A 26467-nucleotide genomic window follows, 5' to 3' on the forward strand; every position below is an offset into this window, starting at 1 on the left:
GAACTAGTAATTCCTATGTATGTATAGATTTGTTCATTTGTATTCCATAGTCTACTAAATTGCGATAAAACTTAATTGAATTTGCAATTTAAATTGTAAAATTTGCATATAGATATTTCTTATGTTATCCATCGAAAAACAACGATAGAAATTGATTTAATTAAATTGCATCGAAATGTATACGAAAAGTGACACGTTAACCAGTCTGAACAATAAACGTCGGCCCCAACGGACGGATAAATATCCGTTCGCGACGCAATGGCTCGATTCGTGTTATCAAGAGACGCTGTTACCCGATAAACCGTGGGAAAAGGTATGTACGATTAAGTTCCCAACCATAAGCAAATCAGAAGCCCACCTATTAACAAGTTTTAAATGAAAAAATGATCGATATAGCAATCACTTTGCTCTCAGTACTCACCCCCTGTGATAGATTGACATAACATCATTGGGCTATCGTAAGCCAGATCTTCAGGTAGTGAAATGTTGATTGAAACGAAAGCCGATTAAAAGTACAGCTGCATAATACGGGGATATTGGATGAAATTAATCCGGATTTGATGGTATACACTTAAAATGCAATTGTACATATTTCAGGTTCGTGATAAAATCACTGTTCAATTCGCCGAGAAGCTGAAAAGGCAGCAAGATTATCCGGAACGCTTCGAAATGATACTCAATCTCGTCGGCACCGAATTCAAAAAGACGTACTTTCCGGATGTTGAATATAAACCATTCTTACTAGTACGTCATATACTGATGAGTTCTTTTTGTTATTTCATTCTTTTTTTGCGAGTCGAGTTGATATTCAACGGTTTATTTTGCAGGAGCCGCCGAACATGCATAAAGAACAACGCGATAAACTGAAGGCAGAAGCGTCTGCTTGGCTTAGTAGCCAAGTTTATAAAGCGGCTAAGGAAGTTGATTGCAGTAGAGTTTTGCCAGGAATGGAACCTGCGTAAGATATTTCGTAACCAGAGTGCCGGTTTTATGAAAAAGTTAATCTCACTCAAATTTTCGTTTACCAATGGTGATTATTTCATACATATATTTTTTCAGTGAAAACGTTTGTCCCGAGATGTTGGTGTTTCTGCAAAATACGTACAACACATTTCAGACTGGGTTAGATCGACAACTTCTTCAACTGGAACAAAATGTCCTTGTAGGTGTTTTTCAATTCATTTGTGTGTTGAATATTTTCGCTCGGTACGGCAAGCATAGACTCCGACCCGTATTGTAGATTAGATTACGGTAGATACCGAGTAAATGTTTTACACTGAATTGCTTCGTTGAATGCAAATATAAGAAAACAATGGACAGAAATAGTGGCGACATAACAGGAGAAAGAATGAATCTAAAAAGTTTATTTAGGCCTATAAATTTGAAATATTTCAAGTGGTTGCTACCACCCTTCTTCAGTCTAAGATGACTTACCGAAAGTGGCAAAAGGATGGTAGTAACCAACAGAAATATTTCTAATTTTTGCATAAACTTTTTAGATTCATTCATTTACTGTGGGTTTTTACTCATCGTTTCATCCATGATATTGTGAATCTCAACTGATTCATAAGAGGAGTTTATCATCCAAAAGGGAATTTTGTGTACATTCCAGATATTTAAACGCGAGATTCCAGATATTTAGTTACATAACTATTTATTGGTAGTCAGTACATGGTCAAAACAAGCGATACTATCAATGGCTAGTATAGTTTGAGAAATTATTTTCATCTATTCTCATACATACAGAGAAGTAAAGATGAAGAGGAACAAGAAAAGTCGAAGAAGGAGAAGGAAAGGCGGAATATCGAACGTGTTGAAGTGCGGGCATATGGTACAGATGGATTGTCTAGTACTACATCGTCGGCTACAATCAGGAAGCGCCTATCGACTGCTGGATTTGATGGTGAGACTTTTTGAAGTTCTCTGCTGTCCTGGCTCGGTGGATATGGTTTTTGACCCATAAATCATTGATTCAAATCCCCAGTATAGCAGTATTATTTCACCAGATCATGAGCCAATATTGCTCAATGATTTGCAAAGGCTGTACATCGGTCTATGCTACATACATATTGTGCATGTAAAACACTCTTTGCTAACATTATATTATTATTATTACATATATTTCATCATTACTTAAAACTTATAGAGCGTCTTTTCCCTGAAGACTCTAAAGCACTACCAGTAACCATCAGCCAGGATGATGTTTAAAAAAGATTCTTTTCTGTATCAGTATATTGATGCACATTTCTCGAAAATGGTTGAAATGAGTTGAGTTAAAAATCGTCTGTTTGATTCTATTCAAAATGATAACATGAACCTATGTTTTGGTTTTCGTACATGTATCCAATACGCAAATAGGCCTACATCTAAGAATATCCAAATCACATCATTCGGAGATGTCAAAATTACAGAATGGCTCCAGGAGGAATTGATTTTGGCATAATCTAGAAATTTCCATTACGGTGTTCAAGCACTAAGAACTCGCCCTAATTTTTCATGAAATCCTTCAGATCAAAATATTCGAGTTACTTTAACCATTAGGCTGTATTGCAAGTACGTCTCTGTTTTAGTGAAAATTGGAAAGATGCCCGGTGAAGCGCCAACTTTCACGACACCTCAAACGGAAGCTGTCGGCGAATCAGTGAAGGCGGTTCTAATGAGGGACCCAAGACGTTTTATTGACATCGCACGAAGGTTACATGGGCGTCAGTTACCGATGTCATTGCGTGCGTACATGTGGCTCGATATTCTCTTCAAAACCGACCGCGAAAGGTTACCAGAAAGGTATTGATTGAACTGCAGTTGTGGGTTAGTTTAGTTATTACGACCTATTCACGGAATGATCATTCTCTTTCCTCCATGCGATTGTTCATTTTTAGCCCACTTGGGACTTTAGTCCCAGTGGGCTATTGCGTTCACTTTTCGTCCGTCCGTCCGTCCGTAGACGGAATCCAGTTATTTTGTATGTATCTACCCTAGACACATCTTCAGCCCAAAAACTGGCCCTGTCAGATTCAAGATGGCTGACTGGCAGCCATTGTTGTTCGCCAAAATCAGCACTTTTTACATATTTTTGAACTTTTTGAGGAAAATTTTGAGGAAAAAGACGCTTTGATCAATTACCTTGATCTTTCGGATATATGTGAATCCCCCCAGGGCCCATCAGCATAACAAAAAGTGGGTCAATCGGACTCAAGATGGCCGTCCTATGACCTTTTTAGTGCCCAAAAATGTTAATTTTGGCCCGAATTCTGAGTCCTGTAGCTTCCTACTGGTTTACCATTTCTCATTGCAACTTGTGATGGGTATTCTTTGGAAAGGGATGTTTTATACCTGAAACAGGTATTTTTCATCAGCCAATTATGACGCAATTGGCGGCCATCTTGGTGTCACCAGTACTCATTCGTAATTGGGAAAAAGTTTTTCCACATTATATTGATACCTAAGAGTATTTTGTTACCAAAATCAGTTAGAAAGTTGTAGCCCATAACGTGTTCTATGATTGTGGTGAGTTTCAAGGTCCTTGGATTTTGTATATGGCCACCAGGGGGCGTTGAATAATGCAATATCTTAGCATTTCTATATTATATTCGTACCTATGCATATTTTGTAACCACAATAAATTGGAAAGTTGTAGCTCATGACATCATCTATGATTGTTGCGAGTTTTAAGGACATTAGTTATTCTATATGGTCACCAGGGGGCGTTGAATAGTAGAATTCCAGAGATGTGGTCTATAGGCGTCATCAAACCCATTTTCAAAAAGAATGGCGATCCCTCTAATCCTGATAATTATAGAGGTATTACCTTAGTTAGCTGTCTTGGTAAATTATTTACAAGTATCCTAAATCAAAGATTGTCAACATTCCTAGATACGAATCACATTATAAGTGAAGCCCAGGCTGGCTTTAGATCGAAATATTCCACCATTGATCATATTAACACGCTTAAAACAATCGTAGAGCTGTATCTTTGTCAGGGAAGAAGACTTTTTTGCGCCTTTGTTGATTTTAAGAAAGCTTTCGACTCGATTTGTAGGGTAACGTTATGGCGAAAATTAATTGCTAACAGTGTTAACGGAAACTTTTTCAATGTGGTCAAAAATATGTATAACTCCATAAAATCATGTGTTGAATTAAATGGTTGCACGTCACAATACTTTGCAGCTGATAGAGGCTTAAGACAAGGCGAAAATCTCTCACCTATCCTCTTTTCGTTATTCTTAAACGACATTGAAGAATTTTTCATTGATCGTGGAAAACCGACTTTGTCATTTATAGAAAAACTAAATTTGAATCGTGATCAGGATATTGATACTTTACTGAATTTATTCATAATACTATACGCAGATGATACAGTTATTCTTGCTGAGGATGAGAAATCTCTTCAGCTACACTTAGATACCTTATTTGAATATTGCGCGGCTAATGGTCTCACTGTTAACTCAGAGAAAACTAAAGTACTAGTATTTGCGCGAAGTAAATCCCGGATAAAAACGATTTCAAAATTTATGTTTGGTGATCAAGAGTTAGAGGTAGTTGAAGATTATGTTTATCTCGGAGTAAAATTCAATTGGAATGGTAACTTTGCTAAGGCAAAAAAGTATCTTTACGATAAAGCTATCAGAGCTATGTTTTCGATCGTTCAAAAAGGCAGACGTTTGAAATTGCCCATAGATGTTATGTTTAAATTATTTGATACGTGTGTTGCTCCAATAGCCATGTATGAGTGTGAGATCTGGGGATACGAAAATCTTGATTTATTAGAAAATATTCATTGCTTCTTCTGTAAAATCTTAATGAAAGTGACGAAATATTCTCGCAACTTACAAGTTTTATCAGAGCTAGGACGTTACCCTTTGAATATAGATGTTAGACGCAGGATGATTAACTTTTGGGTGAAAACAGTATCTGGAAAGCAAACCAAACTTAATTCAATACTCTATAAAATATCTTTCAATTTATTTTTAAGGGATAAATTTAAGAGCCCTTGGTTATCATATATAAAGAAAACGTTAGATGACTGTGGTTTGTCCTGCATTTGGACGCAGCAATTCATGACTAACAGTAAATCTTTTTCAAAACGATTAAAACAGATACTCCGTGAACAGCACCTTCAAGAAACTGTATCTGCCATAAATACTAATCTGATATACACTAACTTTAGGCAATATAAAAATGATATTAGGTTAGAGAAGTATATAATAGAACTTGGTGATGACTTAGGAACTAGTTTATTTGAATTTAGGGTCGGGTCCTATATTTTACCTGTGAACAAATTTTCAAACCTTCATTTAGACAGAGCCGATAGAATATGCCCCATTTGTAATACTTTAGGTGACGAATCCCATTTTCTGTTTGACTGTACCTTACTTAACGAACAACGCAAAAACTTTTTGAATTTGAATACCTTTAATACCCTTGATATTCTGAAAAACCCAACGGTCAACTTAGCTAAATTCATTAAGACCGGCTTAGATGTATATAGATCCCTCCAATAGTATATATAGTATTGTAAATAGTTGATGTATATAATAGTATATATAGTATTGTAAATAGTTGATGTATATATATATTTCGTTACGTTTTCATTCTCTAAATTTTAATCACTTCAGTGTTGTTTTGTAAATATTTGTATATACATGTGTAATAGTTTTCCTCCATATACCATGGAAATGGTTGGAGTGTAAATAAATCGTAAAACTTAATATTTCCTTATTATATTGGTACCTAGGCATATTTTGTTACCATGATCAATTGCAAAGTTGTAGTTCATGACATGTTCTATGATTTTGGTAAGTTTCAAGGTCATTAGGTTTTGAATATGGTCACCAGGGGGCGTTAAATAGTAGAATAATAGTATTTCCATATTAAATTGGTAACGAGGCATATTTTGTTATCACAATCAATTACAAAATCGTAGCTGCTGACATGTTCTATGATTGTGGTGAGTTTCAAGTTCATTGGTTTTTGTATATGGTCACCAGGGGGCGTTGAATATTGAAATTGTTAGATTGTTGAGCATTTGGAACCACTTCCCAAGTGGGCATGGTGTCCCTGGACCCCTAGTTTATGCAAGCATAAAGGCGGAGGGGTCATTTGAAATGCGTACAGATCTTTTCGGAGGAGGGGGTTTATAATTATTGCATGTATACAGATCCCAGTTGTATAATTGGGATTTGTACAAGGATTTGCCCCGGTTGTACAAAACCCTGAATACCCCTTGAAATGAAAATTGGTAAATCCAATTATTACGACGAAGGTTTTAGTTAATACACACATGTACGTTACGTACTTTACAACTGGGAACTGACATATCACATCTCAGTGGACAGTATCAAGATATAATGTTACTGTTATATTTCAGCAATGTGGAGCGAGCAGTGCGAGAAAGATTTGGAAGAGCCGTCTCGAAAGGCGTTGTTGAACTACAGGTTAAAAGGGCAACTACATCAACTATAAATGGTCTCATTGAGAAGGCTGTGAAAGAGGTAGGAGGACCATTCCACCTGATGATGGCTCATCGTCATCAGCCGAAACATTGTGGTTTCGCTTTGATAAATCATATCGTGTAAAAATTCGAATTGTGGGACTTCTTCAATTATCTACAGTGTACAAGGATTAGTGTTTTATTCGACTCCTACTATCAAATGTTTATATCGAGTGAGGTCGAATTCCACCTTCTTCATTTCTCCTTTTCTCCTGACCACAAAAAGTTAGATCAGTGATTCTGCTTAGCTTGTATTCCTTTATAAAATCAAGAATTCTTATTTGTAAGCGGCTGTAAGATTGGACTGCAAGAGGTTTTAAGATATTTTTTGACTGGGCTGATGATGGCTTTGCAATGCGAGTCGATTTACGATTAGAAATCATCTTTTTTCATTCGGCCATTACCCTTTGCAACTGCTTTTACAATGGTGATCCAATAGCATCGAGGAAGATCCGAATTTCCAAATAACCCACAATAAACTGGTTAACTAGAATACGATAGATGCGTTGGTTACTCTGTTACAGGTTTACAATCAAACACTTAGTATGCAGGGATACAATAATCAGTACCACGTTAAAGATACATGTCGCGCGCTGAATGTACTGTATACATATGATCGCAGCTATGAACCATATCTCATACACTGGCTCTTCCCACTGCAAGTCGCATTCAAAGAGCAAAGCGATGCAGGTAAGAATGTTTTCTTTATACCAGTTTGAATATCAAATCATATTTAAGACAAATTTTTCGGCACCACTATTAGTAGCCATCATCCAGAAATTTCCGGATCCTTGAAATTGCTTGAATGATTGTTCTGAAATAGTCTCAATTTTTGAAATTCGAAGCTCGAGAGGGGTGTTTTGTTGACCTTTTAGGGCAAAATATTTATGAAACTTCTGGAATGTGAAAAAAATTTGGAACTGAAAAATTCAAAACAGAGTCATCGGCACCCCCAACCACCCTAGTGACGCCCATGCTTTGAATGTCATTCATAAAATTGTTTGGCACATGAAATTTCACCTGTACTAGGTTCCACTAGGCTTATATGAAATAAGCAAACCCAGCTAGCTATCAGCCATATTATTTAGGATGCAAATGGTAAAAATGATTTTATCTTGAATGGTCGATTAATGTAGGTGAACACGTCTACGAGTTGGCCATGTATTTGAATCTGTTGAACGAGCATTGTTTTCCGTCATGGCCCCAAATCTTCGCAATGGCTGAGCGCACAATGGAAACGCTGGAAGTCGTCGATGAAGAACTGTACACTCACCTGAAAATTGTCGCTCAAAAGGACATAGCCTTCAATCCGAAAGTACGTACAATGTCAATACGGTTATAATGCATCTAAATGCCTGATAAACAGGACCCAATTTCACAGTTCTCTGTTGAATTTGAATCTAAGCGTTAAATCTATTGAGTCAAAACTATTTGAAATCTCAGTTGCAACAATTTAATTGATGTTTATGGAATAGACATGGTGGGAAATCAGGAAAAGTGTGGAATATAAAAGATTCCAATAATGGTTGTGTTAATCGTGTATCTGAATTTCGCTGTGATGATATGGCACGCCAAAAGCAGATGTCAAGTGATGCAAAAGTTTGTCAATATTTTTCAGGAGTTTATGGTGTACTTGCTCCACGTCGAGAAAGAACAAGCATCAAGTTCTGATACGGAGAGAAAACGGAAAGTTACAGAAGCAATGAATTCAGGGTTGTTAGCCGATCCTGTTGTCTTTCTCAGAAAGTGGATTGGAGAGGTAGACAAATAACTCTTTGTCGATATATATTACATTATATTTCTAAGTAAATAGTGAAATGGAATACCTTCCTGTATTGTTGGAGTGTAAATGAATTACTACTAATATTATTTTCTTTTTTTTTACATTCGAATCTTATTTCCATTAAATAATGTACACAAAATTTCTAAAACTGACATTCTTCATAAAGTGATATTAAAGTGAGTTTGAATATCATATAATGATAACAGATATGTTCACCCCTGGATGCGCTGCAGATTCTAAGTAACTACAAATATTATGCCAATTAAGTATTATTAGTATCCTCTGTTTGAGGTATCTGCAAACCATAAATTTCAGGGGCTGGCTCAAAAGACAAATTTTAACGTTTAGCCAGGGACCAGAAAGTTGACTAAACTCCCAAGTTAAAGTTGAAATCCCGGGTAGGGCCCTGTTTCGTGTAAACCCCAGGAACTATTTGAAATTTATCAGCTATTATTCTCATTGGGCGAACTCTTTTATCAGATCGGAGAATCCGTTTGCCTCCAATCGTACTCTTTTATTGGTCACGTGACTTTTTGGAGTCTCCAAAACCTCCTTTCTGTCGAGGTGGTGTGATTCGGATTTTGTGTGGAGCCAACCGGAGATTTTGGACGGAGACTTCGGAGGTCATAAAAGAGTATGCCCATTGACATTTAATTGTTACTTCATTTGTTATAGCCTAGGTTGAGGATTTGTACCTTGTCTCGACTTAAGGGGCAACGTTTCTATACCTTTGCATTCGAAATTTCTAGGGATTTGTGAGTATATTGGATACTGGTGCCGTTATGTTTATTTGGGATCAGTGTTTTCTACAAATGTGGCAAGGTCCGGCTATGGAACATATGTGTCTCATACTTCTGCTGTTGCTTCGACATAAATTCATGGCTGTAACAGACTACAAATCAATGAAAGAGGTAAAAAGATTTTCTGATGTGACTTCCTGGAATATTTTATTGTAGTGTACGTAAACTTAATTATATCAGCGATATGGCTCTTCGGACAATAGCCCTTGAAATTAACTCCATGGATGTGTATCAAATTAGATTTTCTGTTCAATACCCTATTCTGGCATGGCCTTAGGCTTCTTTGTTGAAAGGATACCCTCCTTGGGGTTTCTTTTTGTCCTTTTTCTTCACTACATCTTATATTGTAAAAATACATTCGTGTAACTTTTTCCACTTATGTAATTTTCATGCGACTGCGTTCGTCATATTGTACTTATAAGAAACAAACCTATATTCATAATCATAATCAGTGATACAGAACCCTGAAGAATAGCCCAAAAACATTACCATCATGATTTAAAATGAATGATGAATTCTTGAAAAATGAATGTAGTCTTATATCAATAACTCATTCGAGATATTGATTTAGAAAGGAGACAATGAGATGAGGGATGATCTCTACGATGACTATGATCTCTAGGGTGAGATCGAAACGTCGTGTCTTATATATATTTTAGATTGAATAAATAAATTCTTGTTTTTAAATTCTTTTAATCTGTAAATAGTGGGTTTTTATCTTATTAATGAGGTGAGGCTTCTTTTGGTTCTTGAGTGTTATGGAGCCAGAGATGAAGTTCCTAGAATTATAAGGGATATCTGTAGAAAATCAATGAAAATGTAGCTAAAACTGATGAAACCGGGAATATAATCACTTCCATTTGAATATAGGTCTTCTTCAATGCTCCATGTAAGCTGTATACGGCTGACATACAAAGAGCGTGGGTGTTTGTAGAACGAGGTGGTGATCCAGCAGACGTGCCGTACATGAGTCGGCAAAGACCAGTGTAAGTTGAATTCAGAGTTAATAGTTATAGATTTTAGAGCTATAGAACTGACAATTATGATTTGAGTTGATAGTTAAGCTATAGATCATCTGTAAATGAACTGTTGTTCCATATTTATATCAACAAGTAACTTCAGTTATTAGTCTAGCGTGGTTATTCAGAAGTCTACTTGCCATTAGAAAACACTTTCACCCTTAGTACATGAGTCTACACCACCAGTTTTATGCCTTAAAGATGTACATGTACATTGACCAGAGCTAGCCTGTTTTTAATTAGCGTGTACTAAGATCTCAGTTCGACAACGAAATATATGAATGTTAATTCATCGAAATTATACAGTATGGACGCATGTAAATGCATTTTAAAGAATGATGAATATATGAAATATTTAGTGAAATGCATGTTCCTGAATGAAGCCATTTTATCCCAAAAATAGCATAATTTCTCCTTGGGCGTTAAAGTGTAAATTGTAAACTTTCATTTTAGCACTCCTCCACCCTCGCCACCGCCAACCCCTGAACATGTCCATGAACCTGATGTTTTACCACCAATTCATTTGAAAAATATCAAAATCAAGCTCCATTTAACAGAACAATCCAAAACTAAGGTAGGTTTGACCATATACCGGTATCGAGGAGTATCATTTGACATAAGCCATCTGGTGCAAAGATTTCAGACTTAGCATAGATTTTGTGAAGTAACATGATAAATTTTCCCTTGTCTATCTAAGAAAATATCATTGTAGTGACCTCCAATAGTCACAATAGCTTTTTCATTTTCATGCTAGTTTTTTCAATCAGTCAATACGATGTTTCATTGTAACTAGCTGCTTCATCGGTCTTTGCCTGTTTGCATTGCACTACAAATTGGATCTGATCAGACCTGGATTTAAATCAAAATTTCTGGCAAAAAAATTTTTGGACCATTGAAAAAAACTTATACTGCGAGCCAAAATCTCCAGCCATATGTCAAGAGTGTACGGGTTAACGTAAATATCTCAAAGATTATATACTCATGAGGCAATTTGAGTTTGAATGTCTGGCAGTGCAAATGAGCCTTTTATTCGAATTGATTTTTAATCGCTTTTCAAATGACTTGATCACCATTTGAAACATTCTTTTCAGAATCCGTGGCTCTCGCAGTTAGATCCAGGACGTCTGAAAGTTCTCTGTTCAGTCTATTACGGCAGCGTGAAACTGACATCGAAGTTATCGCGAACTGCGGCAAATCTAGCAACGTCCGAGCAAAAGCCCGATGGCGGTTCAATTCTCAATTTGAACCTCGACGAAGAATGCTACGATTTTGAAGATATCGACATCGGCCGTTATGACGCTGAAAGGGAGCTCGGCGCTTACCCGTATGCTGTTTTACGCGTCGATTATATTTTGTTCACTGACATTCAGCGTGAGAATTCGTCGTCACCTTCAGCACGGCAGCCGGTAAATCTTGGCTGGGCAAAGGTGCCATTATTCCGCAAACAGGGCGTGCTTTCCCAGCCTGAAAACCAACCGCAAAATCAACCGGATGCGACACGTGAACTCGAAAATGGTAATACGAAGGGTTCGAAAAAGAACGTTGCCCCTAAAAAAGCTACCGGAAAACAGGCAAAAAAAGATAAGGCAAAGCAAACGAAGGAAGACGATAAAGAACCCGTTGCGCCTGAATCCGTTAAAGAAGAAACGGCAGAGCCGAAGAAAGATGGTATGGAAATATATGATATACCTTACTACAATATATGATATACCTTACTACATGTACAATCACTGAATTCGAATCTTTCTATGATATGTGTATGAAGTATTATCTTATAGGAATGGATTAAAACGCATCGTCTATCATTTACGGTATTTATTTCCACTCAATTTTTAGATTCTGAACTTCCATGGGTAGCGTCCATTGGCGAAAAGGTCTATTCCTTATATCCTGGCACACTGACTGATATAACTGGTCGTGTGTCTCCTCCAGCTGCGGAACCAAGTGATGATGGTACAGTTCAAATCAAATTTTGTGATTTCCTATTTTGTTAACATATCTTTAACTCAGACTGTGCTTACCTCCGACCTTTTATGCCAGTCCTAGTTAGTACTGAAGGTGTACTTTACACGTATTATATATCGGTTTTAATCATCTACTTGTAAAATTCTTATGAAATTCTAAAACATTTCAAAACTGAATGAACGAATACATTTATCTTACAGATAAAATGAAGTAGAAATAATTTGCTTTCGTTGCAGATATGATAGCAACTGGTTCAGAAATTAATGTTCTAGTGTTCGAACCACACGTAGATGCTGAAGACAAAAAGGAGACGCCGACTCCAGAACCCAAACCAGAACCTGAACCTGAACCAGAAACTGTAAGGTAAATAATGATGATATTTACTTTTATCCATACTTGAAAATTACCTAAGTTACTCCATTGGAATGCCATTGATTAACCGGTATACTGATTTTAGATCCATATCTTTATCGTACACATGTCGATATTTCTCCAGCATAGCGAATAAATCGGGTTTGCCCAATGACTCTGACACTTTATGTTGAGTCCAGTGTCCTCTAACCATTGGAGGTTTGTTTGTGTCATTGGATTTGCCGTAGCACCCAAAGCACCCTCTTGATCAGCATCTGAGACTTATACATGTAGTCGCTTAGGTGCTTCCAGGGTTAAAAGTTACAGAAAAGATTTTGATCATTTGAAATAATGCGAATAAGGTATTGAAAAATAAAAACAAAAGATATAACAGACAACTATTTCCAAATGCCATGCCTACAGTGCCGGTATTCTCCCAAATACTCCCAAAAATATTGAAATACTTTCAAAATCAGAATAATTTCTAGTTCATTTGCGATGAAACTACTATTTCTGATGTCGAAGTACATGTACTCTATTACATGTGCTACAACTGGAGATAACAGAACAGTCTGGTCTGCAAATATCTTGTGACCATGTTATTGTGTTAATTTTATAGAGATGACTCGACACCAATCAGTGAACATTGGGTTAAATTCGATGAAGAAGCTGCAAAGGATGACGTTAAAGGAGTCGACGTCAACCAAACGTTCGATATCTATATCGACTATGCCCGATTCCTACCTGATAACGCCAGTATCTGCAAGGTAAAGAAAAACACCAGGGGTATCACGAGGATTTTCTTTTAGAGTTGTTTTTGGTTTACCTTTGTCAGCGATATGATGTTGGCATTGAGCCAATTCATGTAAAATCGCGGTACGTTTTTTTATGTGAGCATTTGTTTCATTGGTTCTCGGCTTAAAAGACGTATAATCGATGCGATTGAAGACATGGCGAACCTCCGTCGATGACATGGTCAACTGAGTTAAAATTCTACGAAAAACTGTTTTTGGCGGGAAAATTCTTAGCTCTCGCGTATAAAATTGCAATGACCTCGATTGGGGGGGCGTTGTCTCTACGAACAAATGGGATTGTTTTTTGGATATACGGGGAATTCCGGCGCTACTAAAATTATGGGAAAGCCATAGAATGGTGTACGTTTCATTGGACTAGGTGCCGTATACGTGCCGATTTCAAATGCTCATTGCTGGTGAGGATGTAATTATTTCACTCATCTGCCATAGGTATTGTTTCATTTTAATACCCGGTGATTGTTTTGATTGACATTGAGGTGTAAGCGAATATTCACTTACACGAGGCCTCCACATGCACGCGGAGTGCTACACCACACACACACACACACACACAAGCTCGTACAGTACACTACGGTGATGCTGTAACGCGTGAACGTTTGATATGAAAATAGGCTGAATAATCATAGCAGAAGATGAGCGCTGTGTTTTCTGTTCGATAGAATTTGTAATAAATTGTAATTTCTTGTGACCTGAAAATACTAAGCAGCAAACTAAAAGGTCTGTCGAGGTCTGAATATTGTAGTGGTAAATTCCAGGACTTAAAACGATCTAATAGCCGATTTCTTCTGTACCACCGATATTTTAGCTTCCGTGGCCAACATTGGAAGAGGTTTCCAAGACCCAATATTCAGCCACCCTCTGATATGTGATGAATTTTAGGCCATCCCAAAATAATGGTCTGTTTGCCGTAACCCGACCAACCTGACTTCAGAGGTACCGAGTGAAAACTTTTTTCTAGGATTCATTGAAATAAATTTTATTTTTGATAAAAACAGCCGACCGACTATGAGCTACGTATGTTTGAATTCTAGTGTGCATGGTGTGAAAACATGCCTTGACATGTGGCCTAGTTTAAGTTTCCAGGAAACTGGCAGTGTTCCAATAAGCTGCCATTCATTCTAATAGTGACTAAAGTGACTGAATAGCTGGTAACGTGAAAGCGCGCACATATTCAATGTACCGTTTCATTTTTAAGACAGAGATGACGCTCTGGACGAAGTTATAATTTTAGAATAATTCTTGAAATCTACGCTATTAGACAAATTTCCTGTGCGCAACGTAGATGATTTTTTGCGATATTGTTTCCATGTAAAAAAGCCCAAAGGTGAAAAATTTGTTTTTTTTTTGCCCAAAAATTTTGCAAAAAAAAAATTCTACCTACCTACCGACTCATCCTGAAAAGTTGAGTCGGTGTTGCAGCAAACAGACAATTATTTTGGGATGGCCTTATTTGAATATTTTTTCATATTATATTAAACATATTTTTTTGAAAATATAAAATAGTTTCCCTGCCGTGCCTACCTGTACCCTACAAACTTTTAGACGTGGACCGCAAACAAATGTATATCTTTGGTCTTATTTGACTACAAAATAATTCTTTAGGAAAGATAAAATACAATATAAACTGTGGATCTTTGAAGTCACGAATTAAAAAGATTTTTCAAGCAATGCCCTTACTCCAAACAACCTCTAGCTTTCAAGGTAAACCACACTTTGCCCATGGGCAATTTATTATGAATATGCGACTAAAACTATAACATTTACCTAGCGCCGTTGAACCATCCATTCCCGGTTGCCTAGCTAGATACCCTAATATCAGAAGCGATTGATCAATTTTACGTGACCAGTTAGATTAACATCGAATTACTCGCGTTTGTGCGGTCTCATCCGCAACGGAATGTACCAATTAAACCTGTACAAGTCTGCGCTTAGATATCGCATGATTATTTTCGTGCCATTATTTTAGGGGAACTGAAATTAGAAAAGGGTGTAGTGTCGCAGCCCTCTCTCCCCCACTAGTGATGCCCCTGATTTTAGATTTATCAGCCTTATCGAACGTCCTTTTATAGCCTAAAGAATTTTTCGAATGAATACATCCAACAGTTCCACCGTGGTTCTGAAATAGATTCATATCGTAAATGAAATGACTTTCTTTTCCGATGATTTGACTAACAATTTTAACTAAGGACCTGGCATGGCGAAAAATTGAAGATTGTAATCGGAAAATTTCAGTTCCGGTTGATGTAAAGCCGGGCGTAGGTCGGCCTTGCGACGCGACGCGATCGTCGCAGTGAGTCGCGTCGCAGTGAGTCGCAAGCCGTCGCAAGGCCGACCTACGCCCGCCTTTAACAATCTTCCGTCCAGCTTGAACTGGCAAGTGACTAGGGAACCATTTGTTTGCAACTTTTGTAGGTAACGGGACGATTACTGAGAACTGGCGAGGTCGAAAACATTCCCGATTTGGCGGCCTATCCGGAAATTCAGTCGTCGCCGAGAAATCCGATTTTCCACTATTGTTTCACGGTGAACCAGCTGAAAAAGAAAATGGATCCGAATGCTCTGCTTTTACTACGCTTATACACAGTACAGTCCGACACATCTGAGTTGGTTGTTATCGGTAGTTGTCTTCTGTCGCTTTATGATAGTGAGGTATTGTATATTCATTAGAGCATTGAACAAATCAGTGTAACCAATTTACTCAGGCTAAGATATTGAAAATGCTCTAATTTCAACTTTTTAAACTTGAATTTTTTTTTATTGAATTGGCGTCAAGATTGATTTAAGAGTGGCCTTTAATTTTAAGACTGGTCTTAAGTAATGTAAGATTGCTTAAAGAACCAATATGGAGTTAGAAAACCACGTAGTCCTAAATCTAAAAAGCTTAAGACTGTCCCTGGAATGTCATGTAATAAGCTAATTTAGTTAGGTGACTGTAGTGATAAATGGGCAGCACCTTATTTCCAAACAAATTAATCTAGTTGAAGTTTATATGATTGTAGAATGATGATCAGACATTGTATGATTTGACGTTGACATAAGTTATCATGACTTGAAGTTGATAGATGGATTTCGATTTCAGAGTAAGCTTCGCGTCGGAGGATATCAGTTACCACTTCATCCAGCGATGCCTGACCTGAAGAAAGGAATGGAAGCAATTGTTGAAACAGATCTCGATTCATCGACCAGAATTCCAGCTGTATCTCTATGTTTCAGAGTACTTCCCAGTGGAGCTGTAAGTTGTGAAATTTTAGGCTGATAATGAATGTGTTTAATCTTTAGCTCAGTGGATAGCAAGCTTATGCAGCCGCGTGCTTAGGCATTAGTGCCTAAACGAAACCTTATGCATCTCCAGATTCTCCTGATTGACGAATAAAACTGATTTTTAGCCCACCTGGGACTTTCACAATGGGCATTATGTTTACTTTTTGTCCGTCCAATCCTCCATCTGTAGACGGTTTTTGGACACTTCATTGGATTGTTTTGAGACTTTGTGTACACATGTATCTTCCCTGGACATATATGCAGCCCAGAAACTGGGCTGATTCAAATCAAGGTGGTTGACTAGTTGTAGACCATTATTTTTTGCCATAATCATCACTTTTTACACATTTTTGAAAAGTTCGAAATTTTGAAGAAACTTCAAGATGTAAGACGGCTGTAATTCTCCTACCTACCGGTTGTTTATATTTCTGGCTGAACGATTGTTCTTGATTCCTTTTCTCCTTCCCACATTCAGCATTACCAAGACTTACTCGAACGTCTTAAGAATATCATTCCTGGTAATGACCAATTCATATCCTTTGATGTAACCTCCCTCTTTACTAATATTCCTCTTGTGCCTATTCTTGATTACTTGAAATGTAGATTATCCTCACTTCATATAAACATCAGCATTCTTACTGCTTGTATCATTGTTCTCATTTCGATTTGTACTACTGACACCTTTCCGAAGTTAACACCAATTATCATGAGCAAATATTTGGTTTTGCTATGGGAGGGACATGTTCGTAATACCTCTGCCAAAAATACCTCAACCCAAAATCTTGCACACAGAATCCCTCCACCCAAAATACCCTCATTTGTATCCAAGATCCCTCCTCCATCAGGGTAGTTCTGTAAAACTAGCCTCAATAATTGTCACAAAATAGTTTCTACTTAATTCTTCAGGGTTTTGTGTCGGCACCTGTCTACAGTAACGGCTACTATCGCTCTGAGAAATGTAAGCCAACCAAATCTGAATGGAGAATATTTGAGGCTTTCACCACTGACACTGATCATCCGGATGATTTTATACAAATGACAAAAAAACTGAAAAGCAAAGAGAAAGACGATTCAGGTAGTGAAATTGAAGCACTTTCATGTTCTTTCTGTAATTGGATATTTTTCATTTATGCCCTTTGAATTTAATGGGTTATTCCCAATTTCTAAGATTTCGCAATAAGGAACCCTCCCAAAAAGGTGGCTACATTTACTGAATGCCTTAACAACATCATTTTCTATTTAATTCTTATGAATTAATTAAACCCCTGTCAATTTTAACACTATATTTTCTAGAAGGCCTTTCTTATCTTGGGGAGCATTCTAAAGTATATTAAGCATGTACAAATTAATCAGTATCTCCCACTACTTAAGTATCTACTGTAAATTTTTCTGGTACCCTGATCTCCCTGTAAAGTATTTGTACATGTCTCATTAACCCTTTCAGTGCGCCATATAAATTGGTTATGACTTAACTAGTACACCGCTTTGTGGTGTATTGCTATTATCAGTAATTAGTTTTATCTGTTGAAAGATGGCAGCACCTGTCAAACAGTGATATATTAGTAACTAACGATACACGGCACTGTAGTGTAGACGCACTAAAGTGGTATGCCCATTATTCAACACACTGGAGTGGAATTTGAGAAAACTTTCAAACTATTTCTAGCACTTTCGAGTATTAATTAGTCAGCACTGAAAGATGAAAAACGTTCCCCAAAGAGGGAACGCACTGGGTAATTAGTTGATTTTCCCATTAATGCTGTGATAAATTGGTCATAGCCTCATTTATTTAGATTCATGCTATTGGTTTTTCAGAAACTAATGCAAATACAACGAACGCATACTTGAAACGGCGATTGGATCAGAAGAGACACCTTCCCTTGCTCACGCCAGCTCATCATATTTACATCAGTCACTGTGTGAAGTATCGCTGCCGCATTGGACTGAAAATTCATATTAAGCAGGCATTCGGATTACAAGGTAAATATGGAAAACGTCTTGTTATTCCTTAGTATATGTACTCATAGTATGCTGCTAAACGTTGAAGATATGTCATATTGACCTAGCATAGGCGAAAATGACAAAAGCAGTGATAACTGGTTCCATGCATAGCTGCAGCCTTGGTGTTCAAACTCTCAGTACTCAGACATGATATGATAGGGCTAACGGACATAGCACTAGCAGTCAGGAATGTTTTGATATGGCAAATGAACACTGTATAGTGCTAACAGTCGGTAATCAGTTATGTTTTGATATGGCAAATTAACACTGTAGCACTAGTAGTCGGTACTCAGTAATGTTTTGATATGGTATGTGAACGCTGTGGCGCTAGCAGTCGGTACTCAAGCTTGATATAAAAGGGCGAACGAACACTGTAGCACTAGTAGTCAGTACTCAGGAATGTTTTAATATGGCAAATGAACACTGGTGCTAGCAGTCAGTACTCGGGCATGTTAAAATAGGGCAAATGAACACTGTACCACTAGTAGTCAGAACTCAGGAATGGTTTGATATGGCAAATTAACACTGGTGCTAGCAGTCTGTACTCAAGCATGATAAAATAGGGCAAACGAACACTGTAGGACTAGCAGTCAGTACTCAGTAATGTTTTGATATGGTATGTGAACGCTGTGGTGCTAGCAGTCGGTACTCAAGCATGATATAATAGGGCAAACAAACACTGTAGCACAAGCAGTCAGTACTCTGGAGTGTTTTAATATGGCATGTGAAGACTGTGGTGCTAATAGTCATACATATTGAGTTCAATTTCTTGCATATCTTCCTGCTTAAAATCAAGAAGCTTAAAATGCTGAAAATGGGTATCTCAATACCTCAAAAAAATTTCAGGGGTTTGGCAGCTCTGGGTATGATAACTGGCACTGCAGCCATGCACGTTTTTATTTACCTCATATATTGGTCAATAACTTATAGTTTAGAAATGATTCGGTCAATTACTTTTTAATGACTGCCGATTTCAATTTGACTTTAATATCAAATTAATCAATGCGACTAAGAAGAATATAACAAAAAAAATAATTTGGGCCTGGAACTCCCGACCTCTTGGCTAGATGACGATTGTCCTGACGCAGCACTTAAAGCCCCATGTCAAAAAGTACTGGGTATTTGGTTTGCTCTAACAGTAATAACAATGCCCACATGCAATGTACGTAGAATTGGTTTTTGTTAAAGAAAAATGATTCCTGACAATGCTTTCTCGACCGATAACATATTCGAAGATCATTTGAAAGGTCTTTTAATGGTGTCAATTTCTATTGCTGATAGAAGATACTTTGCTCTTATAGGCTAGAAGTAATGAGAGGTGAAAAACTAAATTTACCAACCATTTGATTACTAATCCCTTGTGCTCCCGATAGAACCGTTGTGAGAGCTTGTCCTCAGTAGACACCCAAATTTATGTAATATCAAACATTCCTAGTTTTAAATGTTGTCACGTGAAAAAGTACACTACCATATGGCCTGTATTATCAGTACAAGCTACACTCGGACACATTTTACTGAAATAACTAGACTTAGTACATAGGTACTAGATGGACCAAATTCATTTTATGTTTGGATATTGGCAGAGCCATCCTCCTCCTCCTTTGGCATATAAGCTGCGTTCACACTAGGATTTCAGTACGGTACTTAGCGTTCACACTTGGAAATTATTCGAGGGCTTATTCAGTTCTGTACTGAAATACGCGGCTTATTAAGTGCGGAATGCGCCGAAAACCCGATCTCAGTACGAAACTGAGATGGCCGCGTATTTTCACAATACACTCAACACTAATTACACTCCCCTCTATCAGCAGACCGGGTGACTACTATGCTGGGCTTAATAATTGCTGAATTGTCGACTTGTAGTGTGAACGTAACTGGCTGTGTAAGCGCCGTATTTTGGTGAATTCGGCACCAGTGAAGTACTGTAATTCATAAGCGCCATATCTAGTGTGAACGCGGCTATAAATGACGTAACAAACAGAAGATCTGCAGGCAATGTCCTACTATATTTGTACCCACAATTAATTATATTCCTACCCACAACAGTACTTTATTTCTTGATGGTGTTTTTAGCCGATAATGACTTGAAAATAGGATGGACCGTACATGGACAGATAGACTGTTCTGTCAGAATTAAGATGCTGTTATATATATAGATATATAGATGCATATAGATGCTGTTTGTAGTCAAATTTGATAGGACATAGATGTTATGACTGTCACTGGTTGGAAAGGGGAAAGAAAAACATAATGATCACGAGAATAACAATAGGGTTTTCTGCGAAGTAGCGTGAATGCTGTCGATGTTTCTAAGTCCCTAAAATACATAGTTCCGTAAGTGAAAAATAAGTATGGTCGTCTATAAGTAAGAACATTTTCCAGAAACTGAACACGCTTATATTTATGCGGAAATCATCCAAAAACCGAAAGCAGACGCCGCCGCCAAACAACTGAATGTACGAACTTCCAAAGCAACGATAAAATCGTCTCCAGAGGATCATCGAATCGTCGTTAGTAAACTGGATCCAACCAGTTCAATGAAATCTCCGAAATACCAAGATGAACCAGTGGTAAGCGGGTGAATTTTTTCGTTAGTCTGATTCAAACATACTTTGATTTTATAGCTTAGTTTAAGGGGCTTCGGTGATCATACAGTAAAAATTCAAGCCTGAAATAATCTAGGTCCCTGTACCCCTAGTTTCTTGCTTGAAACTCTTAGATCCACCTCTAGGGCCAGTTGCTCAAAAGTTGGTTAAACTCTTAAAAACCTATCCACCGGTTATCTTAAACAACCTTTGAGCAACCAACTCCTGACCCCTGGCTACTAAGAAAATCATTTAGCGGGTATATGACTGTTAGTAAATACTAGGAAATAACATAGGTTATAATATTGTATATTGTTACTTGAATTTGTGGTTCTGGAACAATCAAAGGCACTACGGTAAAATAAGAATATATTATTCCATTCTAATTTCTATCAGAATTTAGATAAGGAGAATTGATTCAGATTCGCCGGTCTTCCGCCCAATGATATACATTTATGGAAAACATCCCAACCGTACCAAAAAAAGGTCTTACAATAAGCAATGAATATATGATATAAACATTGACATTTTAGACAATTCATCCGAATTTCGATGAAAGAGCGTACTTGCTGGTGAAAGTGTTTCTTGTCAATGGCGTGTATAAACCATGGCGTGACAACAGCTTACAAGGTTCTGTTCACCCGAGGAAAGGTGCCGGCCAGTTGTCTCTAGATAAGGATGTGGCCAAATGTTGGGCTGCCGTTCCGTTGTTTGATTGGTATGCGATTCATCTATAAGACGACCTACGCATTCCCTAATGGGTGTTAATATGTTCTATTAATTTTTTTTCTCAGGGAAGCTACCGCGAGCGGTGAACATGTCGTTCCGCTATTTAAAGGTGATATGCCTGCTACGGTTAAGGAACAACTTCAGAGCCAAGCAGTTGATTATGTGCTCGCGCATACAACTTGGACAAGGGAGAATAAATTTGTGAGTTTTTCGTAGGAGCATCAACTTTTAACAAATTATTATAGCACTCATGCAGGTATCAATTTGTTTTGGTGGTACTAAATGATCTTGAATAGAAATTTGAATCTACTTTGAATAGAATTTATCGCAATATCAAAATTTGAATTGAAAGTTCAAGTGAGATCGCAAGAAAATATACATGGATGGGCAAAAAGGATTGGCCATTGCTTTATGGATGGTCCCCAAGTAGAATAAGTATTTCGTACTTAATTGCTGTAGTACACAGTTATTGATTGATGATTTTTTTTCTATCCATTTATGTGTCCATGCAGGATTCATCTGGTTTACTGATACAACTGAAAGACTGTCATTTCATCGAAAATGAATGCCCCTATGATGAAAACAAGGTGTGTATAGGATTATACCATTAACATGTATATGTACATAACACATGTACAAACTTGAGTAAAAGTTGACTTCGTGTAAAAATCGACCTAGGATTTCGGCCTAAGAATTCATAGATTTTTCATGTACACCGTGTAAAAGTCGACTTCAGTTTTTCGGTATTATACCTCGGAAAACATTTTTAAACGACAAGGAATTAGGAGGGCATCGTCAATGAGTTAGTTGATTATGTTGAATGAATGAATATATCTTCTCGAATGTATAATACATAATAACATGATTGGTATACATGATTACTGAATATATACATTTAAGTTCCTAAGCGTTCTTCCTACATTCAAGACCAGTGACTAACATTTATTTATCTCCCTCTCCCGTCCCGTTGCGTATATGCCAAATTTGGATGTAGCGAGTTATTAACAGGATCAGAAAGAAGCCATGTCATTTCCTTTATAGGTGGCAAAAGCTGTCAGTCTAGTATGTCTTAAAGTCGACCCTCAAAAATTGACCCAATTATTTTAGTTCTAGAATTTAACTTTTACACAAGTATATACAATATACTGAAGTGTCTGGTTAAGAAACTAGCGATTTTGTGCTAAATTTTTTCAACGATTTTTACAGAGATTCTTCGGTTTACTCGATGCTGTCGGTGACCGTACGAAATATGTCCAAACGCTTAATGACCAAAGCGGCAAGAAAGTCTCCGATGTGCTGTCGCAAATGATCAAATCGAAAGACGCAGCCGTGCTGAAAAAAGAACGCGAATTCATGGATAAAGCTATGATCGAAGCTCTCGACGCTCTTCTGGTAAGTGAAAGTAGAAGCCAACTCTTTCCTAGTCCTATTGGTTGCTGGTAAATTCACACCACTAAGGGATCCTGGATATAGGAATATTCATACATAGTAGAATAGCCACACTCAAACGTTGAGAATAGCAAATATTGTGATAAAAACCCACTATGTGCAAATTCAGAAATAAAATTTATAATTCAAAAGATTTGGAATTAAAATCAAAAACAGAGGACAGGGCATTTCGAACTCTCGCTAGAAATCATCAGGTCAGGTGTGTGGGATAAACTAAAAATGAGGGGTATATATATAAATGCGGAGTACCCACTAACTCAGAAGTTTATTTATTTAGAATTTTGATTTTAGATTAAGATTTTTGAAGAATAAATTTTGTTTTTAGATTACTTCATAGTGGGTTTCGAAGATGATGATTTTGAAGAATTTCTTTTTTTCCAGAAGGCTGAGACGGCAAGTTAACCCGAGGCAGGGCACAATGCAATGCTACAAGAAATTGGATTTTCAATGGGGCTGTGGCTAAAACTTATAATTAAATTATGATCTCGAATGGGATCAAAATTCATGTCGTTGCTGGCTTACTTCGGTCAATTACTTTGTGATCTCGGATTGTATCACTGTCTCAATAAACTGTTTGAACAACTGTGTAATTATTGCTCGGACAAATATGCATTAAAGGTGTACTTCTCGATGAAAGGCATTACATAATATTTCCACCAAGAACTCTTTGACTATGATTATTCGTGATACTGATATATTCCAATACTGGAATTTTGCAACAACGTGCATTAAAAACAAACATAAACGTATATGTTAATTAACTTAACCATGATGTTGGTTGGTTTGCTACAGCTTGGAAAACTTTAGAAGACAATTATAAAGTTGTACACTAACTGGTATATTCCAGTACTGGTATTCTGCAATATTTGATTACAGTAAACACTGTGTTAATCAGGTATTTCTCTGAAAAATCTCTGACAATGAGATGGTCAGATTTTCAAGCTTTTGAAGTATAACTACAGTAGTTACTACAACTTAAATGCTCCATCTTAATACCATGTATTGACTAATATGATCTTATAGACGTGTATCTCGAAATGTCTAAGTGTGTTTGGTTTAAAGACAGAAATATCATAGCCTCTATGTCAGACTATTACTGCGAGTGGTTTCAAACAATTTCTAATCGTTCAGACCATTAAAATACTATAAACGCGATCACACGAGCATTTTTGGAACAACTGTTCACACGGGTGCCAAATGGACCCGAACCTGTTTGCCCCGGGCCAAATTTGGCCCGACCAAAAACGTCGGACCAGGCCCGAAACAAATTTTAGCACCAGACGAATGATTGCGTTTGAATTGAAACTGGTACAGGAAATGATCCACTTCGCTTTGTTTGAGCATTGTTTAGTATCGAGTGAACGGTTTGCGTGTGAGCGCGCTCTCTAATTAGGCACGGGCCAAATTTGGCGCGAGCCTGATCCGTGTCATTTTGGCCCGAGCCAAATCGTCTCCATGTGATCGCGGCTTTTGGCTTAGAAGATGAGTTTCTACTTCTGACTCTGGGCAAGAAATGTGACCCAACATTTTCCTCCGGCGTTTATCAAAACGTTAGAAAAATGTTTCTGTCATCTAACAATGGTGAATGGCTGAAGAGGTTCCAGCTTGCAAATTGTGATATACATAAATTTGATTGATTTCATACGCATAAAAACTAACTGTCACTTTTAATGAATAATGTTGTGGTCCCTTAGAGTCTGTCGTACAACTTGAGGAGCTTGTAAAAAATGTGCCTTGAATGGTACCAACTTGTAAATTTAAATTCGAATAGAAATTTAATGAATCTATGCTTAAGTGTTGCGTATTGTTTTTTACGTAGCGCATATTTTCAATGACTCGTGACACAAAATAAACAACCAGGAATCGTAAGCAATAATGTTAAACGGATCCAAATTTTGTCCTTTGCGTGCGGTTGTTGCGCAATTCGTGCCTAGGTGGGTGGATAAGAATGCGCTGTATGTGGACTAATATCTACCATATGTTCGAGCACGGACCATGAAATGAAAGTCCATGGTTCAAGCAAGATGATTCATTTATCTTTTAAGAGAATGATATCGTTCTCTCGGGTTCAAAATTACATTCGTGAAAAAAGAAAATGAATACAGTCCTCTACATTTATTAATGAATTGTTGAAACGTGCTAATCAGTGAAAGATATACAACATATATGATGCAAATCCGACAATAGCGACCTCAAAGTTCAAACATTCATTGATGTGATGACATAGGTGATCGTTCAATTAGTATGATAGGGAGGGGGCTAGTGAAAATCCGAGCAAAGGCGTATGGGGGAGGAAAGGGGTCTTAACAGGCCTAGTATATACGCACCATTCAATGCATTTTTTTATACAGCATTGAATAACAATGTTGTTTTACAATGTGGCTATAACTCAATAAAACATTTGTTGTTGTGGTTCTTATGATCATATCATGATGGCCGCATCGGCAGAATTTAGAAAAATCGGCTATTTTTTGTGCACATACTAATTGAACGATCCTAAATGGTTGGCTGCTTTCTGAAAGCCACCATCATCCCGAAGGATAATAATAATGATAATAATAATAATAATAATAATAATAATAATAATAATAATAATAATAATAATAATAATAATATGTGTCTTATATAGCGCTAAATCCAGCCAGGCTGCTCAGAACGCTTTACATTTTCGTTTAAAAAAAACCGAAACGTTGTGGTTCATATCAATAATGATTTTTGAATTTTTAGTCTTCCCTAGCAGAATTTCTCTAATCCTCTTCAGATTTATAAAGCTATCTATACTGATGTAATGAAAGGTTACCGGTATTAGATTATCAGATAATTCCATACCATAATGCCCATAGTCGCCAGGTTTATTATGGACGTGTAATCTTTGGTTTATAGAGTGAAACCTCGTAACAACAAACTCTGATACAAAGGTTCATCGGATATAACTAACATTGAATTTCGACCCAAGTATCACAATTATATTACTTTCATACTGGATATAACAAACTATCGGTTATAACGAACATGATTTCTGGTCCCGTGAAGTTTGCTGTAACCAGGTTCCACTGGACGTCCCTGCGCTTAATTTACGAGTAGTGACGACTCGCTTTCACCGCTTCTGTGGTTGGGTTGTGAAAGAAAGAATGGGTTGCTTCAAGAAGTTCTGTTTAAAATTTGTCAAAATTTTGTGGAACGTTTTGGTTGTGTATATTTGGTATGAAGGGATATTTT

At 37.2% G+C, this 26467-nt stretch overlaps 1 protein-coding gene across 2 annotated transcripts; it reads left to right on the top strand.

The window, feature by feature from the left end:
- The first annotated feature begins 155 nt into the window (after positions 1 to 155).
- Positions 156 to 25781, top strand: LOC141899489 (uncharacterized). Of its 2 annotated transcripts, XM_074785842.1 has the most exons (27): positions 156 to 313; positions 598 to 744; positions 828 to 958; positions 1060 to 1162; positions 1747 to 1903; positions 2571 to 2784; positions 6368 to 6491; positions 7015 to 7180; positions 7627 to 7805; positions 8109 to 8249; positions 9023 to 9184; positions 9944 to 10059; positions 10546 to 10666; positions 11184 to 11760; positions 11929 to 12045; positions 12294 to 12420; positions 13028 to 13175; positions 15636 to 15872; positions 16303 to 16455; positions 17391 to 17559; positions 18300 to 18464; positions 20868 to 21055; positions 21604 to 21788; positions 21865 to 22000; positions 22312 to 22386; positions 23006 to 23191; positions 23630 to 25781. In XM_074785842.1, the coding sequence occupies exons 1-27, from the start codon at positions 176 to 178 to the stop codon at positions 23648 to 23650; spliced, it is 4383 nt and encodes a 1460-aa protein (XP_074641943.1). In that variant the 5' UTR covers positions 156 to 175; the 3' UTR covers positions 23651 to 25781. The 2 variants fall into 2 exon arrangements, 1 of the variants encoding a protein (XP_074641943.1); XR_012618627.1 differs by lacking the exons at positions 23006 to 23191; positions 23630 to 25781 and having other exon boundaries at positions 21870 to 22000.
- Positions 25782 to 26467: the final 686 nt, after the last annotated feature.

The sequence above is a fragment of the Tubulanus polymorphus genome, chromosome 2, assembly GCF_964204645.1.
Source record: "Tubulanus polymorphus chromosome 2, tnTubPoly1.2, whole genome shotgun sequence".
Lineage (NCBI taxonomy): Eukaryota > Metazoa > Nemertea > Palaeonemertea > Tubulaniformes > Tubulanidae > Tubulanus > Tubulanus polymorphus.

Coding starts and splice junctions, on each gene's coding strand:
- LOC141899489 (XM_074785842.1), top strand. CDS start 176: ATGTATACGAAAAGTGACACGTTAACCAGTCTGAACAATAAACGTCGG. Junction 10,667..11,183: donor CAGAACAATCCAAAACTAAG/GTAGGTTTGACC, acceptor CATTCTTTTCAG/AATCCGTGGCTCTCGCAGTT. Junction 15,873..16,302: donor TGTCGCTTTATGATAGTGAG/GTATTGTATATT, acceptor TTTCGATTTCAG/AGTAAGCTTCGCGTCGGAGG.